Genomic DNA, 17,201 nt, shown 5'->3' with positions numbered 1-17,201 from the left:
CCCCCCCCCTTTTGACTTTATGTGAGTGAAAGCTTTCCCTTCCAAGGCCTCGCCTGTCTACCCTCTGGGTTCGTTCTGAGGTGTGCCCACGCTTAACTCAATGTCTCGAGACTCAGCCCGAGCACAGATCAAGTTTATTCGCTTAAGGAGTGTTGCACCACAGAAATTCCTTATTTACAGTACTTTTTTGACAGTCAGAGTTGTGCAACAGTGGGATCAGCTGCCCAGGGAGGGGGTGAGCTCCCCCTCCCTGGCAGTCTTTAAGCAGCAGCGGCTGGACAAACACTTGTCAGGGATGCTCTAGGCCAGTGATGGCGAGCCTTTTAGAGACCGCGTGCCCAAACTGCGACCCAAAACCCACTTATTTAGCGCAAAGTGCCAACACGGCAATTTAACCTGAATACTGAGGTTTTACTTTAGAAACTTTATTTCTACATTAACTTAAGATGATCCAAACAAAGTAAGGAAAGCAATCCCAAATGCTTTCATTTACTTAAAATTATTCAGCAGAGAATTTGACACTTTAATGATTTATTGATTTATTTAAATTTATAACCTGCCCTCCCCGCGAACGGGCTCAGGGCGGCATACAGATGGGGCCAATGCCCAGTACATAAAACATGATGGTCTGGGCCTGGCTGGGGTGATGGCACACATGCCCACAGAGAGGGCTCTGAGTGCCACCTCTGGCACCCGTGCCGTAGGTTCGCCACCACTGCTCTAGCCCGATCCCAGGGCTCCCTCTAAGCTGTGGAGTCTTGTGAGCAAAAATTCTACTTTGTGAGCCACTGGCATTAAAGCTGTGAGCGAGCGATCTGGCAGCTGCATCAATGAGTTTGCTCTGGAGCCCTCCTTCCTGAGCGGAGACTAAAATGTGTGAGCCGTAGACTAAAAAACTATGAGCTAGCTCACACTCACTCAGCTTAGAGGGAACACTGGTTGGACTAGATGGCCCGTAGGGCCCCTTTCCTACTTTGTGATTCCACGATTCCCTCAAATACAAACAATAAGCACACAACAAATTAACCTTACTGTTGCTACCTAAAAAAAACAACACCTGCCTATTTTAGAACTTTACTACCTTCAGTCATCTCCGAATGGTATTCTTTTATTGTCCGTCTTAGAATATGGAACCTCTTCATGCTCATCTGGTGTAGCGTGGAGGTATGCCGAGGTGAAAAGCATTTTTTAAAAAAAGAGTTCTGCGTGCCTCTGAGAACTCAACAGCCAATCAGGACTGGGCAGTTAATTTGCATCTCAGCTGAGAGAGGGGAGGAAAACTAGGGAGGACAGATAAAGACTCTGTGAAACCATCTCCCAAGGTCAAATATGGGGGAAGCAAAAACTACTCTGCAGGTGTTCACCATCAGCAGAGAGAGCAAAGTGAGTCAGAATCCGAACAACACTTCAAGTTCTGAGCCAAAGTTCAACCATCTTATTAAAACCTAGAACTTAAGCTAGGGGTGTCGAACTCATTTGTTAGGAGGGCCAGATCTGGCATTTATGTTGTCGGGCCGGGCCATGTGTGTCATAAAATGTAATGCCAGGTAGCGGAGATATAAACTTTATAAAGGACACAGACACAAAGAGTTTTTTTACTTCAAAGAAAAACATGCTTAAAACATTAGCACTCTTGCAATATTTTGTTTATTTAACAGTGTCTGATAACTGACACCTCTTGCTCTGGATTATTGCATCAAAATGTCTCTGCTGTTGCAATCTTGAGTTTGCCGTTCGGGTGTGTATCTGTAAGCTGCAAACCTGCGATGGCGCAGCAACAGCGGAACGGGAAGAAGAAGCAGAAGACAGCCAGTTTCACTGCGGGTCTGATAGAAGCCCTTCCGGGGGCCTGATCCAGCCCCCGGGCCGCATGTTTGACACCCCTGACTTAAGCTATCGAGTTCATTACAAGGATGAAGGTCAGAGCCATAAGTCACCAGGCAGGAAGGAAAACCCACTTAGGAATGAAACAGGTCCCCTGAATTGTTACATAAAATACTTTTATAAACGAAGCTTTGATCGCATGACTAAGTTCCGTGTGCTGTAGAGAACCTCTACCATGGAGCATGCCTCTGCTAGCGCTAGCATGTCAGTTAGTGCAAGACCAATGTACATCGCCGACATGGATGCAGACAGGAGTGCTAGGAGAGGAGGAGGCATACTCCATGGCAGCGGTTGTCTAGCGCACACAGAACGCGTCGGTTAGGATTCAAGTCCAGACCAGGGTTTTGCTCTTTCACATTGAGTTGCGATGGCACCTCCCCATTGGCCACTTTTGTGGTGCAGACCTATACGAGAGGTGGGGTTTTTTGCCATCAAGTCATAGCTGATGAATGGCGACCCCGTAGGGTTTTCAAAGCAAGAGGTGTTCAAAGACAGTCTGCCATTGCCTGTCTCTGCATCACGACCTTGGTAATCCTTGGTGGTTTCCCATATAAATACTAGCCAGGGCTGACCCTGCTTAACTTTTGAGATTTGACAACATTGGGCTAGATAAGTCAGGGTATTTGGCGGGGGGGAGTAGTGAAATCCAGCATAAATGTGATGTTGACGTCTTCCAAACCATGGTATGGACCTCAGGAGCAAGACTTCGAGATGGGCTCTACACCTGTCCCTTTGTCTGTCTCTGGGGGTGATTCCTTCCTTCCCTTCTTACAAACAACTATGCTCTAATGTTAGATATGCATCAATGCTAACCATGGTTGACGCCAATGTTCCCTCTAAGCTGTGGAGTCTTGTGAGCAAAAGTTCTACTTTGTGAGCTACGGGCATTAAAGTTGTGAGCAAGCAATTTGGCTACTGCATAAATTAGTTTGCTCTGGAGACATCCTTCCTGCGCCGAGACAAATATGTGTGAGCCAGAGGCTAAAAAACTGTGAGCTGGCTCACACTAACTCAGCTTAGAGGGAACACTGGTTGACGCTAACCAAATTCCTTCATAACAACCACTATTTGCAACTCCACATTCTAGTTTCAAATTCTGGTCTGTGTGGAGAACCGTAGTTTGCATCAACCATGGCTGGTGTGGTTTATATTAACTCTTCAACCATGGTTAATGCTAACGAGAGAAGGAAGGAAGGGACTTGCTGTGGAAAGAAGAGGAAGAGGGAGTGTGCACCTTTGAGGCTGCTTCTCCATCCACAAGCAGTATATTTATGATTATAAATATTGTAACCATGGTTTGCTGGGAGCCAAGAGTATGCCTTAATCAGCCTATTGGAACAATACAGGGAGAACATCTGTGTTGCTCTCTGGCTTCTGGCTGCAGGCTGTCTCTTCCATCCAGGTAACTAGTTAAGAGCTTAATTGTTAAGTAAATTTTGTTTTGGTGTGGGTAAGTTCCGTATGCGGATTCTGCTAAAAGTCTTACTGAGGAAGAATCCTTCTGCAGAGTCTTCCTTGGTGGCCTCTCATCCAAGTTTTTATGGTAATCCCTGTGAGTGGCTTTCAAGGCAAGCAAGAAGCAGAGGTAGTTGGCCATTGCTTTCCTCTGCAGAGTTCTTCTATAGCTGCATAGGATCAAGGCAAGATTTGGTGCTTGGGGGGCAACAGTGGGAGGGCCTCTGGAGTTCTGGCCCCGCTGGTGGACTTCCTGATGGCAGCCGGGAACAAAAAGAGGGGAGGAAAAACTTAGCCCAAACAAGTTGAATTAAGAAGCCAAAAGGTTAAAGGGCCAAATGATGTCAATTTAAAACATGTAACATAAATACTGTCAAATATGCCAAAATAATTTGGATTTATTACAGATATAGGCCCAATAGTAGCCTCAAAACAGGATAAAATCACACATCGGTATCAAACAGAAAATATATGTGACCAAGACCATACACATTTCAACCAATTTGGCCTTCCTCCGTGGTCAAACATAAATACGACCCCTGGGTTTTGGCCACTGTGTGACGCGGAGTGTTGAACTCGATGGGCCACTGGCCTGTTCCAACATGGCTTCTGTTAGGTTCTTCTCAGCGCTGTTAACCAGACAATCGCTTTGTCTCATCCTTCCCCCCATGTACTTCCTGCAGCACTTCCTGTTTTGTTTAGCTATTGCCACCGTTTGGGGCGACCTGTGGAATTTTCAAGCGATTCTTACTTGAAATTGACATGATCCTTGCATCTCTGAGTACTGCTTTCTGCCCTCATAGGCATGGCTTGAACCAGTTCTTCTCATGCCGAGGCATTGCCCTGGCCGTACAGTATTTCTGGGACCGTGGTCACCGGGAAGTGACGGTTTTTGTTCCTGCGTATCGGATGGAACCAGATTCCAGCGTGAGAGGTGAGCGATAGGCTGGTACCCGACTGAAGAAATCTTAGTGGGGTAATCTCATGATGTTTGATTTATTAAATCTGCATCTATTTGCATCTGCTAAAAATCTCTGCTTTTTGTTAGAATGACTGACACAAGTATTAAGCAGGGGAAAACGTTTTGGAAGAGGCATTCCCTCTGATGGGAAGGAGGAGGCATGCCCCTTCTAAGATGGGAATCGGGGTTTGTGAAACTGACAAGGTGCTGTTCGAACGTTTGAACAGAAGTGTAAACCTGCACTTTGATGTACAGTCGTGGTGAATCTATGTTTTGAAATACTGGAGGCCAATATTTAAAAAGTAGCATAGAGAAATCTTAAAAGAAGAGAAAAAGAAAAAGCACAACATAGATTTACCTTACGTGTACACCTATTACACACAGCTGTTATATATATTTTTCATGTCTTTCTAACACTGTGACCCTCAGTTGTTGTACCTTCTAAGGTGGGGTCAAACGCCTGCAGTTTTTAATAAAATAAAAGTCATTAACGCTTCTAAAAATTCTGCTGCCCAGTTAGGTGGGACACAGGGCTCTTTTTGTAGAAAAAGCCCAGCAGGAACTCATTAGCTTAATAGGCCACACCCAACAACAGGAACTCATTAGCATATTAGGCCACACCCCTGACAGCACAGCTCATTAGCACATTAGGCCGCACCCCCATGTTACCAAAAGTGTGGTTATCCAGCCACATCCACCTTTTGCTTCTTATTCTGTTTACCTTGTTTGTGGTCAAAACACAGGGCCTTTTTTTGTAGCAGGAACTCCTTTGCATGTTAGGTCACACACCCCTAATGTAGCCAATCCTAATGAGTTCCTGCTGTTGGGTGTGGCCTATTATGCTAATGAGTTCCTGCTGGGCGTGGCCAACTCAGGAGCCAGCCGGAACTCAGTTCCTGTGCGTTCCTGCCCAAAAATAGCCCTGCCCTTTTAACTGATCAAAAAGCAATTGATTTAATTGAGAGCGAGCATGGCGTGGTGGTTAGAGAGTCTGTGTAGGCTCTGGGGAAATCCAGGTTCAGATCCCCCTTTGGCCATGAGCACCTGGTGGGTGACCTTGAGCCAGTCCCACACTCTTCAGTCTTACCTGCCTATATAGGGTTTTTAGGAGGGTAAAACGGGGTGGGGAGGATGTTGCAAGTCATTTTGAGTCCTCACTGGGGAGAGAAATAAGAGCTATAAATGATGTAAATGAAGCCAGTTTGGTGCAGTGGTTAGGAGCACGGACTCCGATCTCGGAGAACCAGGTTTGAGTCTCCACTCCTCCACATGCAGCCAGCTGGGTGACCTTGGGTCAATCACGCCGGCATTAAAGCTGTGAGCGAGCGATCGGCCTACTGCATAAACTAGTTGGCTCAGGAGCCCTCCTTCCTGAGCCGAGACAAAAATGCGTGAGCCGGAGGCTGAAAAACTGTGAGCTGGCTCACACTAACTCAGCTTAGAAGGGGACACTGCTCACAGGGTGTCTGTTGTGGGGAGGGGAAAGGAAGGGAGATTGTAAGCCGCTCTGAGACGCCTTTGGGGAGTGAAGGGCCGGGGGTATAACTCCAATCTCTTCTTCTAAACTAATGGATCCAGCCAGGTTTTCAGTCTTGCCTGAGGACAGCTCCCTTCCTTAGGACAGCCAGCGTCCCACATGCCTCTTGCCCACGCAGATCCCATGAACTCCAGCAGTGCCTTTTGAGGTGGTCAAAGAGGACCTTTCCTCCCCTTTTCACCAGCGGAAAAGCTGGTTGGACCCAACCCCTAGTTAGAAATCGCTGATCTGAAAAACTGACACTGGCACTGGACCTAATGCCCAGGCTTCTGCTCTGGTTCTCCCTTTTCTATTTCCCAAATCACAGAGCAACACTTCCTGTTCGAGCTGCGTGAACTGAGCATCCTCTCTGTCACGCCTTCGCGCAAAGTGGATGGGAAGAGCATCCTGCCGTACGACGACAGGTAAGCTGCGGGTAGTTGAAAAGGTAGTACAGTCAGGGGTCATGTGACAGGCAGGTTGCATCAGACTCTGCCACGATCACCATGACTCAGCTCTATGCAAATTGCTGTAACCTGATTGGTCTTTGTAAATATATATGGAGAACTGTACAGTACTGGAGATCTCCTGTGTGGGGTCAGTTGTCTGCGAAGCACCTTGTCAGAGCGAACAGTGGGTTTGGCTCAAAAGGACTGTGTATATACTCCAGTGTAAATAAGCTGTAAATACTCGAAACTACTCTGCTACTTTTCGGCGTTTCTAACTACCGTCACGTACGACGACAGGTAAGCTGCGGGTAGTTGAAAAGGTAGTCAGTACGGCGAATATTTCCCCGTGTCCCGACCAGCCACGCAGAGAGGCTGTTCTCCTAGCACTTGCTCCTTTGCCATTGGCTCACTTGCTGTGATGTCACAGAGCAGTGAGCAAAAGTTAAAGGGTTTGAGGTAGGGGGATGGTCACTTCACGAAATGAAATGTTGAAGCCCAGACAGTGAGTGCAGAAGAAGTGAAAGGCTGCTGTAGCCCAAAGGAAAACAAAAAGAACTAAATGCGAGACCTCGAGATGGGAGGGGTTCTGGTGTTGCAGGGAGCTTAGAGAGGCAAGGAAGTTTCGTGTCTCCAACCCAGCAATTCAGGAACCAAGAGAGCCAGTTTGGTGTAGTGGTTAAGTGTGCGGACTCTAATCTGGGAGAACCGGGTTTGATTCCCCACTCCTCCACTTGCACCTGCTGATGTGACCTTGGGTCAGGCACAAGCTCTGGCACAGCTGTCCTTGAAAAAGAGCCGTTTGTGTCACGAGTTCTCTCAGCCCCACCCACCTCACAGGGTGTCTGTAGTGGGGAGGGGAAGGGAAAGGCGTTTGTAAGCCGCTCTGAGACTCCAACTGAAGGGTGGGGTATAAATCCAATCTCCTCCTCTTCTTCTTCTTCTCATGGTGACTGAAAGTGCTGTCAATTCACAGCCGATCTAGGGTGACCCTGTCGGGTTTTCAAGCAAGAGAAGAACAGAGGTGGTCTGCCACGGCCAAGGACTAACCAGGACTGATCCTGCTCAGCTTCCCAGATCTGATGAGATCAGGCTAGCTTGGGCCATCCAGATCTGGGTCGAGGACTGATACCAGATATCAAACCCCACACTTCCGGTCTACATTAGACATCTCCCCAAGGTCTCTTCCAACTAAAGGTGAGGGCCTTCCTCCAGCCCAAGGCCCTTTCCCTGACGCTGGCTGTTCTGTCAGATCTTGTTTCAGTGGGAGGGGCCACCACCGGATAGACCTGTGAGATCCAAACCCACGGATCTGTGGAACCGCTAGTCAGTCCTCCTTCAGCACTGCTTGGATTATAGGGACTCATTGTGGGGGGTAGCTGTGGGGCTCTTTTTGTAGCAGGGACTCCTTTGCATATTAAGCGACACACCCCTAATGTAGCCAATCCTCCAAGAGCTTACAGTAGCTCCTATAAGAAGAGCTCTGTAAGCTCTTGGATCTTTTTCTACGAAACGACCCCTGACTGCTTAGATTATAGGGACTCATTGTGGGGGGTAGCTGTGAGGACAGAAGGTGGCATTCAAACGTACAGGGGTCTTGCCTGTTCAAATCTAGGTCGGATCGCCCTTTGTTAAGCCGCAGGTCACCCGGAAATGTGGCAGGGGCGGTGGAAGGTGCCGTGAAGTTGCAGCTGACTTGTGGCAACCCCGTAGGGTTGTCAAAGCAAGAGAGAGCAACAGAGGTGGTTTGCTACTGCCTGTCTCTTGTGTAGCAGCCGTGGACGACTCTGGCCGCCTCCCATCCAAGTAGTAACTAAGCCCAACTCTGCTTAGCATCCCAGATCTGAGGATATTGGGCCATCCAGAATGGAAGAAGAAGAGAAAAGAGAAGAAGAGATTGGATTTATACCCTGCCCTTCACTACCTGAAGGAGTCTCCCGTTTACCGTCTCTTTTCCCTTCCCCTTCCCCACAGCAGACACCCTGTGAGGCAGGTGGGGCTGAAAGAGCTCTCCTGAGAGCTGCCCTTGAGAGAAAACAGCTCTGAGAGAACTTGTAACTGACCCCAGGTCACACCAGCAGCTGCATGCGGAGGAGTGGGGGAATCAAACCCAGTTCTCCCAGATTAGAGTCCGCGCTCTTAACCACGACACCAAACTTAGAGCAAAGGTAAGGTGACACTACTTCCAAGGAAAAGAGGGAGTCTTTCATTAAAGTAAAACAGAGTCCACATGTCTCACCTCCTGACCCACACTAACTCTGTCCCCGGTTTTCTAAAAAGAAGAGCTAAAGGGGTCTTTACAAAGAACGGGGGTGGAGGGGGACGGGACCAGTGTTCCCTCTAAGCTGAGTTAATGTGAGCTAGCTCACTGTTTTTTAGCCTCCGGCTCACAGATTTTTGCCTTAGCTCAGGAAGGGATGGCTCCAGAGCAAACGAACTGATGCAGTAGCCAAATCGCTCACTCACAACTTTCATGCCAGGAGCTCACAAAGAATTTTTGCTCACAAGACTCCACAGCTTAGAGGGAACATTAGACAGGACCCTTGTGATTTCAGCTCGGCTTTCAAAAGAAGTATTCAAATCCGGTAGAAATGATCAAGCCAGCGATGATTCACCGACTCCCCCCCCCCCCCCCTCCTTCTCCCCTTAACAAAGCTGTGAAATGTCCCAGCTGTTTCCTTTTTCTTTCACCTTTGCTCGGCATCGGTTGAATAGACCCAACCAGAAGCGTATCAAATCTTTGTAGTTTTTTTCGTTTTCTTTGCCCGGATCTGGAGTGTCCCTGGGGTTTTCCCCAGGCTGGGCTTTCCAGGTTGCTGGGCACTGTGGCAAAGTTTTCGTGAGGTGTTCATGAGCAAATGGGCTTGGCCCAGAAGCAGGAAATTACTCTCTTGGCTGGGTCTGAGGAGTGAGTCACGGAGGCGGACAATCCACACTCAGAGGGGGGAGAGCACAAAACAGAGGAACAGAAACCAATTGTGGGCAGACAGGCAGAGCGAGAGAGACAGGCAGACTCCAGCTGAACACCTAACAGCTTAAACAGGAGACAGATCAAGATGGGCAGCCTTGTTAGTCTGTAGCCGCAGAAAAGAGCAAGGGTCCAGGAGCACCTTAAAGACTAACAAAGTCTGTGACTCACGAAAGCTCACCCCCCCATTTTTTAAAGTCTTTAAGGTGCTATTGGACTCTTGGGCTGCAGTCACACACACTAAACCAGGGGTGTCAAACATGAGGCCCGGGGGCCGGATCAGGCCGCCGGAGGGCTTCTATCAGGCCCGCAATGGAACTGGCTGTCTTCTGCTGCTTCTTCCAGTTCTGCTGCTGCTGCGTCATCGTAGGTTTGCAGCTTACAGATACACACCTGAACGGCATGATCAAGATTGCAACAGCACAGGCATTTTGATGCAATAATCCAGAGCGAGAGGTGTCAGTTATCAGACACGGTTAAAGAAACAAAATATTGCGGGAGTGTTTGTGTCCTTTATAAAGTTTATATCTCCGCTCCCCGGCAGCCAGTTTGGTGTAGTGGTTAAGTGTGCGGACTCTAATCTGGGAGAAGTGGGTTCGATTCCCCACTCCTCCACTTGCACCTGCTGATGTGACCTTGGGTCAGTCACAAGTTCTGTTAGAGATGTCCCTGAAAAAGAGCCATTTTGTGTCAGAGTTCTGTCAGCCTCACCCACCTCACAGGGTGTCTGTTGTGGGGAGGGGGAGGGAAAGGAGTTTGTAAGCCGCTCTGAGACTCCAAGTGAAGGGCAGGGTATAAATCCAATCTCTTCTTCTTCTTTTACCTCACAGGGTGTCTGTTGTGGGCAGGGGAAGGGGAAGGAGTTTGGAAGCTGCTCTGAGACTCCAAGTGAAGGGCGGGGTATAAATCCAATCTCTTCTTCTTCTTCTTCCATTGTATGACACACGTGGCCCGGCCTGACAAGGTCTCATTTATGTCAGATCCGCCCCCCCCCCTTAACAAATGAGTTCGGCACCCCTGACTCAATAAATCCACTTTCAATGCACTTTCCGTTTCCAACTGGATGTTGCCAATTCGCACCGTAAAATCCAGTTGGGAAGTGTATTGGAAGTGGAATCTTTAGTGCGTGTGATCGCAGCCTTGCTCTTTTCTGATGTTACAAACTGGATTTGTTTTTAAAGGCGCTGACCTGGATGACCCCGTCTTGTCAGATCTGGGAAGCGAAGCAGGGCGGGCCCCCGGCTCCTTTTGGGACGGGAGTCCGCCAAGGAAGCCCCGGGTTGCTCCGCAGAGGCAGGCAGTGGCCAGCCACCCTCTGTTCCTCTCTTGCCTTCAAAACCCCACGAGGGCTCGCCATACGTTTTCTTCCGGTGGACACCACTTTACAGACACGTTTTTAAAGACCAAGGGTGGTGGACGAAACCATCGATCTGGTTTGGAAACGGTGTTGGGGGCTGCTGGGCAGTGTTCCCTCTAAGATGAGTTGGTGTGAGGTAGCTCACCATTCTTTAGCCTCCGGCTCACATGTTTTTGTCTCAGCCCAGGAAGGAAGGCTCCAGAGCAAACTAATTGATGCAGCAGCCAAATCGCTCGCTCACAACTTTAATGCCAGTAGTAGCTCACAAAGTAGAATTTTTGCTCACAAGACTCCACAGCTTAGAGGGAACATTGCTGCTGGGCAGGTCGTCCTCCATGGTGAGGTGAAAGAAGGTGGACCAAATTCTCCGGAAAGAGAGCTTCCCCACCAGTGCTCCATAGAATCATGAAATGATAAGAGTGGGAAGGGGACCTCCAGGGTCATCTAATCCAACCCCCTGCACAAGGCAGGGAATCCACAAATACCTTCCCACCCCCCACCCCCACTGCCCTGTTCTATGCCCAGAAGATGACGGAAAACCTCCAGGATCCCCGGCCAAACAGGCCTGGGGAAAAATGGCTTCCTGACCCTGAAGCTGCAATTGGCATTTCCCCGGGTGTGTCAGAAAGGGCCACAGGAACTAAGCACTGAGGCAACCCTTCCTGCCCTCCCTCTCATGATCTGCCTCACTTCACAGAACCAGCATTGCTGTCAGCTTATAAGCGAATAAACGCATGAAGCTGTCTTCTACTGAATCACACCATCGGTCCATCCCAGTCAATCTTGTCTACTCAGACTGGCAGCAGCTCTCCAGGGTCTCGGGCTGAGGACTTCCACATCACCGACTGCCAGATCTTTTAACTGCACGACCGGCTCCTGAGACAATTGCTGGTCTGCCCCTTGAACATGCTGCCACAGGACACTCCTGACCAATGTTCCCTCTAAGCTGTGAATGCTGGGGATTATTAGGAAGGGTATTGTAAACAGATCAGCCAATATCATAATGTCGCTATATAAATCAATGGTGCGACCTCATCTGGAATACTGTGTGCAATTCTGGTCACCTCACCTTAAAAAGGATATTATAGCTTTGGAAAAAGTGCAGAAAAGAGCAACTCGAATGATAAAAGGGTTGGAACACTTTCCCTATGAGGAACGGTTAAGGCGCTTAGGGCTCTTTAGCTTGGAGAAACGACGACTGAGGGGTGACATGATTGAGGTTTATAAGATTATGCATGGGAAAGAGCAGGTAGAGAAAGAGGTACTTTTCTCCCTTTCTCACAATACAAGAACCCGTGGGCACTCCATGAAATTGCTGAGCGGTCGGGTTAGAACAGATAAAAGGAAGTACTTCTTCACCCAAAGAGGGATTAACACTTGGAATTCACTGCCACAGGAAATAGTGGCAGCTACAAGCATGGACGGCTTCAAAAGGGAATTAGATAAGCATATGTGGATGGGTCTTTGGCCTGATCCAACATTGGCATCTCTTATGTTCTTATGTCTTGTGAGCAAAAATTCTACTTTGTGAGCTGCGGGCCTTAAAGTTGTGAGCGAGCAATTTGGCGACCGCATAGATCAGTTTGCTCTGGAGCCCTCCTTCCTGAGCTAAGACAAAAACCTGTGAGCTGGAGGCTAAAAAACGGTGAGCTAGCTCACACTAACTCAGCTTAGAGGGAACCCTGCTCCTGACTTAAGTTGTGGGCTGTCCTTTCCATTCAACTGGGACTGCAATGAGGCCCAACAGCTTTAGTTAGCCCCCAGTATCAGCTGTGTCTATCCAAAAGCGCATCCCAGAATCCTTTGCAACACCACCTTCCATGGTAGAGGTGCCAACGCAGAACAGGCCTCCTCACCACAGGTTGTGGACGAACTGCCCAAATGGCAAAGGTCTTGTTGGTATCTCTTCATTGCCGTCTCTCTTTCCGTCCCTTTCTTCCTTTCCCCACTCCCCAGGCTTATGCTGAAATTGGCAGAAGAGACCAACGGGGTCATCGTCACCAACGACCAGTTCCGTGAAAAAGAGCAGTTTGTGTCAGAGTTCTCTCAGCCCCACCTACCTCACAGGGTGTCTGTTGTGGGGAGGGGAAGGGAAAGGAGTTTGTAAGCCGCTTTGAGACACCTTTGGGTAGTGAAGAGCGGGGTATAAATCCAATCTCTTCTCTTCTTCTTCTCTTCTTCATTGCCGTCTCTCTTTCCGTCCCTTTCTTCCATTCCCCACTCCCCAGGCTTATGCTCAAATTGGCAGAAGAGACCAACGGGGTCATCGTCACCAACGACCAATTCCGTGATCTTGCGAAGGAATCCAAGAAGTGGATCAGAATTATCAAGGAGAGGTGAATTGGAGCTGGAAGCGACTTCTTTTTCCTGTTTTGTGGTGTTTGACTTGCGAGCTGTGCCGTGTTGGGTGGGATTTTGGTTTCCCTCAGAGGCTCAGTTTAGGGACCGATTGGATCAGGGAGGCTGAAGAATTGCAGATGAACGTTTCTAGGCCACAGGGCCATTGACTTGTTTTTAAAAAAGACACGTGGTACGGTCCTAAGAGGGAGCCATGTCAGAATGCTGGTGGATACGGAGGGTCTATCACGCTATTGAATGATCCCACACAAGAAGCACCCCCCGTCAGAAACTTCCTGTCCGTTGAAAGCCAGAAGTCACTGTGAGAAGAGAGACGGTGCTTTAATGATGTGAGTCTTCTCATGTCACAGACGTGTAAAAGGTAAAGGTTTCCCTTGCTTGAAAGCCAGTCGAGTCCGACTCTAGGGTTGCGGTGCTCATCTCCGTTTTCAAGCCGAAGAGCCAGCGCTGTCCGAAGACGTTTCCGTGGTCATGTGGCCGGCATGACTAAACACCAAGGCGCGCGGAACGCTGTTCCCTTCCCACCGAAGTGGTCCCTATTTATCTCCTTGCAATGTCTTGCTTTCGAACTGCTAGGTTGGCAGGAGCTGAAACTAGAGACGGGAGCTCACTCCGTCATGTGGCACACTCGGGTCTCGAACTGCTGAACTACCGACCTTCCACAGCCTGCAGTTCAGCGTCTTAACCACTTGAGCCACCGCAGCTCCTGTCACAGACGTGTAGGAGCTGCCAAGTCTCTGCCGACTCATGGCAATCCGAGCAAGGGGCTTTCAAGGCAAGTGAGAGGCAGAGGGGGCTGGCCATTGCCGTCCTCTGCAGGGTCTTCCTTGGTGGTCTCCCTTCCATCTACTGACCCTGGTAGTAGCTTCCAAGATTGGGCTGTGCCATGCTGCCTTCCTGCCCTCTCTTCTGTTCAAATAGCTGAGAAAAGCGATAAGAGCTCTCGTTGACTGTTCTAATGTGGGTACTGAGGCTGTGCTGGAGATAGGGGGCGCTCCACCCAACATCTCTATGGCACAGGCCCTATGGGCATTGGGCTGCTTGCCAAATGCTGCCATTTGGGCAGGTGGGCCATGATGCCAACAGAAGACACTCTGTCCCTGTGTCTATCCTGCTGTATGGTTGGGGGAGGAGCCAGTGGCTCAGTGGTAGAGCTTCTGGCTGGCATGCAGAAGGTCTCGGGTTCAATTCCTGGCCTCTCCAGTTAAAAGGAACTGGGCAAGAAGAAGTAGAGATTGGATTTATACCCTGTTCATCACTTGGAGTCTCAGAGTGGCTTACAAACTCCTTTCCCTTCCCCTCCCCACAACAGACACCCTGGGAGGTGGGTGGGGCTGAGAGAACTCTCTCGAGGACTGGCCTTTCAAGGACAGCTCTTGTCAGAACTATGGCTTGCCCAAGGTCATCCAGCAGCTGCAGGTGGCGGAGTAGGGAATCGAACCCGGTTCTCCCAGATTAGAGCCCGCACACTTAACCACGACACCAAACTGGTATTTGTGAATTTCCTGCATTGTGCAGGGGATTGGACTAGAGATTATATTGTTGCCCTGCAAGGCGCTTATAGCCCTCTTATGGACATGGTTCATAAGTGATAGAAACTGGACTGTGCAAGCAGTGTGCAAAAGGGACTGAACTGTGTTGGTGCCCCCAAAATGATGTCAACTACAGACACACACCCAGAAGAAGGAAGCCTTCCTTTGAGATGATGAGCCAATGATTCTTAAGGTTACCTGCCCTCTTACCTGCTGTAAGACGGACCAGCTCCCTAGCCACGTGTAGCACTGAAAACCAAGGCGGAAGACCAGAGACATGGAATCCAAACGCCATGTGGAAGCTGCTTCCTTGCAAGTGCAGGCAGTTTTATAATCCAAGGTATAATAATGTCAAATTTATGGGTCTGTTTCACAGTTCTTCTCAGACATCAACCTTATCTTTTTTTGCCCAGTAATTTTATTAAGAAAGTTCCTTTCTGTTCTCTTCTTAGCCGCTTTGAAGAGTAGGATGGGGGGAAGATTCTCACTCCTCCCTTTCCCCCCCTTACAAATAGTTTAAAAGGTTTAATCAGTGGGAAAGTTCCTTGTATTGTTGCAGTTTGGATTCCTCATCGTGATTTGTCTTCTTGTACTACTCTCTCGGTTCTTCTGCCAAAGCCTGGTAGGGCTCAAGGTCTCAAGCTGGCAAAGAGCGACCTGTTTCTCTCTGTCAACATTCCAAGCATTTTACGCTTAAAAGCTCACCTCTTCAGTCTCCGGTTCGCCTCTGGACAAAGGGAGGGAGTCACCCATTAACAACGCTGCTCCACAGTTCAAGTCTTGAAAGATCTCAACAGAATTTATTGAAGATGATTACAAAAAAAGTTACTACTCACTGCACCTTAGCAGTGAGTATCAAACGCACTGACATTCACAGAGTTCCCTGCCCCCTGGCCCCCGTAGCCTGGAAAGAAAGGTAAGGTTCTGCAGAAAGACATCGGATCTTAAACTGTCTGCCCCCCCAACTCAAGGCCAAGTAGCTACGTAATTATTATTTGCAGCTGTGGAGTTCTTAAAGAAAAAGGCAAAAACTCCAAGGTCTTCTGCTAGGACAGTGCACGGGGCTGGAGCTGAAACCACTTAGAGTGTCTATTTCAAATTAACCATCTAAAAGTGAAAAGAGAAGCATATGCTGCTTCCATACACACCCCCAAGCACCTCATAAAAGCAGGTGCACCCAGCCAGTCTGAGTAGACAATACTGACCTTGATGGACCAAGGGTTTGATTCAGTAGAAGACGGATCCTGCGTATGTGTGCCAGTTTGGTGTAGTGGTTAAGTGTGTGGACTCTAATCTGGGAGAACCGGGTTTGATTCCCCACTCCTCCACTTGCACCTGCTGATGTGACCTTGGGTCAGTCGCAAGCTCTGGCACAGCTGTCCTTGAAAAAGAGCAGTTTGTGTCAGAGTTCTCTCAGCCCCACCCACCTCACAGGGTGTCTGTTGTGGGGAGGGGAAGGGAAAGGAGTTTGTAAGACGCTCTGAGACTCCCAAGTGAAGGGCGGGGTATAAATCCAATCTCTTCTTCTTCATGTGTGAGATCATGTGACATTTCTGGAGTTTTTTTTTCTTGCCAGAGTGCTGCAGTACACCTTTGTGGAGAACATTTTCATGGTTCCCGATGACCCGTTGGGACGAGGCGGACCCACCTTAATGGAATTCCTGAAGAAAACCCCCAGGTATCCATCCACAGTGGGAACCAGGCTGTTGACCTGCACTGGGAGGGGGTCATTTATGAGTGGAAAAGGAAGCAGAGGATCATGGGAAGGCAGAACCATCTACCTCTTTAAATAAAAGTTAATAAAAAAGGTGGTGGGGAAATCCCTTTTAACCGCTGGAATGTTGTAACTGCTGGTCGTATGATACTGCTCCACCTTTTGGCCAAGATAGAGAAGTGTCTGGATTTGGGTCTCAAAATTTGGTTTCGAGCTGAAGTGAACTTGGATATTTAGGCAAATTCTATCTAGTTCATATTTCCTTGCCCCCCCCCAAAAAAGTATTGCAGATACTAGCCTGCTTGCTCACAAATAGCACTTCCTTAAATTGCACATTGTATGTGTTTGGGTGAAGAGCTTCTCTGTGTAATCAGCTACAAACAGGGCTATTTTTGGGCAGGAACGCACAGGAACGGAGCTCCGGCTGGCTCCCAAGTTGGCCACGCCCAGCAGGAACTCATTAGCATAATAGACCACACCCAACAGCAGCAACTCATTAGGATTGGCTACAATTAGGGGTGTGTGGCCTAACATGCAAAAAGCCCTGGGTTTTGAAAACAAACAAGGTAAGGAGAATAAGAAGCAAAAGGTGGGTGTGGCTGGATGATCACACTTCTGGTGGCATGGGGGTGTGGCCTAATATGCGAATGAGCTGTGCTGTCAGGGTGTGGCCTAATATGCTAATGAGTTCCTGCTGTTGGGTATGGCCTATTATGCTAATGAGTTCCTGCTACAAACAATACATTCAGGCCCGATTAGAGACAATTTAGGATAATATGATACATCCAATTATGATTATTTTTTTTAATTCAGCAGAAAAACATACTGTGCTCAGTCTGGCAAGTTAACATTTTGATGTCTTTAAAGGGTATCGGCGAGACTTAAAAATTTAAGTTTCTCTAAGAAACCCTTTTTCAAAAGCCAAGATTTTTTTTTTTTTAAATTACATTTCTGGTTTAGATTTTGACATGTCCGCCGATGTTGAAATTTGGCAAGGCTCTGCTTCAGCC

At 48.5% G+C, this 17,201-nt stretch overlaps 1 protein-coding gene across 1 annotated transcript in view; it reads left to right on the top strand.

Annotated features, from left to right (window-relative positions):
- Positions 1–17,201, top strand: part of LOC107111735 (protein KHNYN-like) — a 31,146-nt gene that overhangs the window by 12,384 nt on the left and 1,561 nt on the right. The window contains exons 4-7 of the mRNA XM_015412749.1: positions 4,143–4,273; positions 6,145–6,241; positions 12,816–12,923; positions 16,054–16,155. Coding sequence (XP_015268235.1) covers positions 4,143–4,273; positions 6,145–6,241; positions 12,816–12,923; positions 16,054–16,155 — 438 coding nt within the window. The remainder of the gene's footprint in view (positions 1–4,142; positions 4,274–6,144; positions 6,242–12,815; positions 12,924–16,053; positions 16,156–17,201) is intronic.

The sequence above is a fragment of the Gekko japonicus genome, unplaced genomic scaffold (assembly GCF_001447785.1).
Source record: "Gekko japonicus isolate JY-2015 unplaced genomic scaffold, Gekko_japonicus_V1.1 scaffold669, whole genome shotgun sequence".
NCBI lineage: Eukaryota > Metazoa > Chordata > Lepidosauria > Squamata > Gekkonidae > Gekko > Gekko japonicus.
Note: the sequence above shows the minus strand (reverse complement) of the source record. Positions and strands in the feature narration are given on the sequence as shown.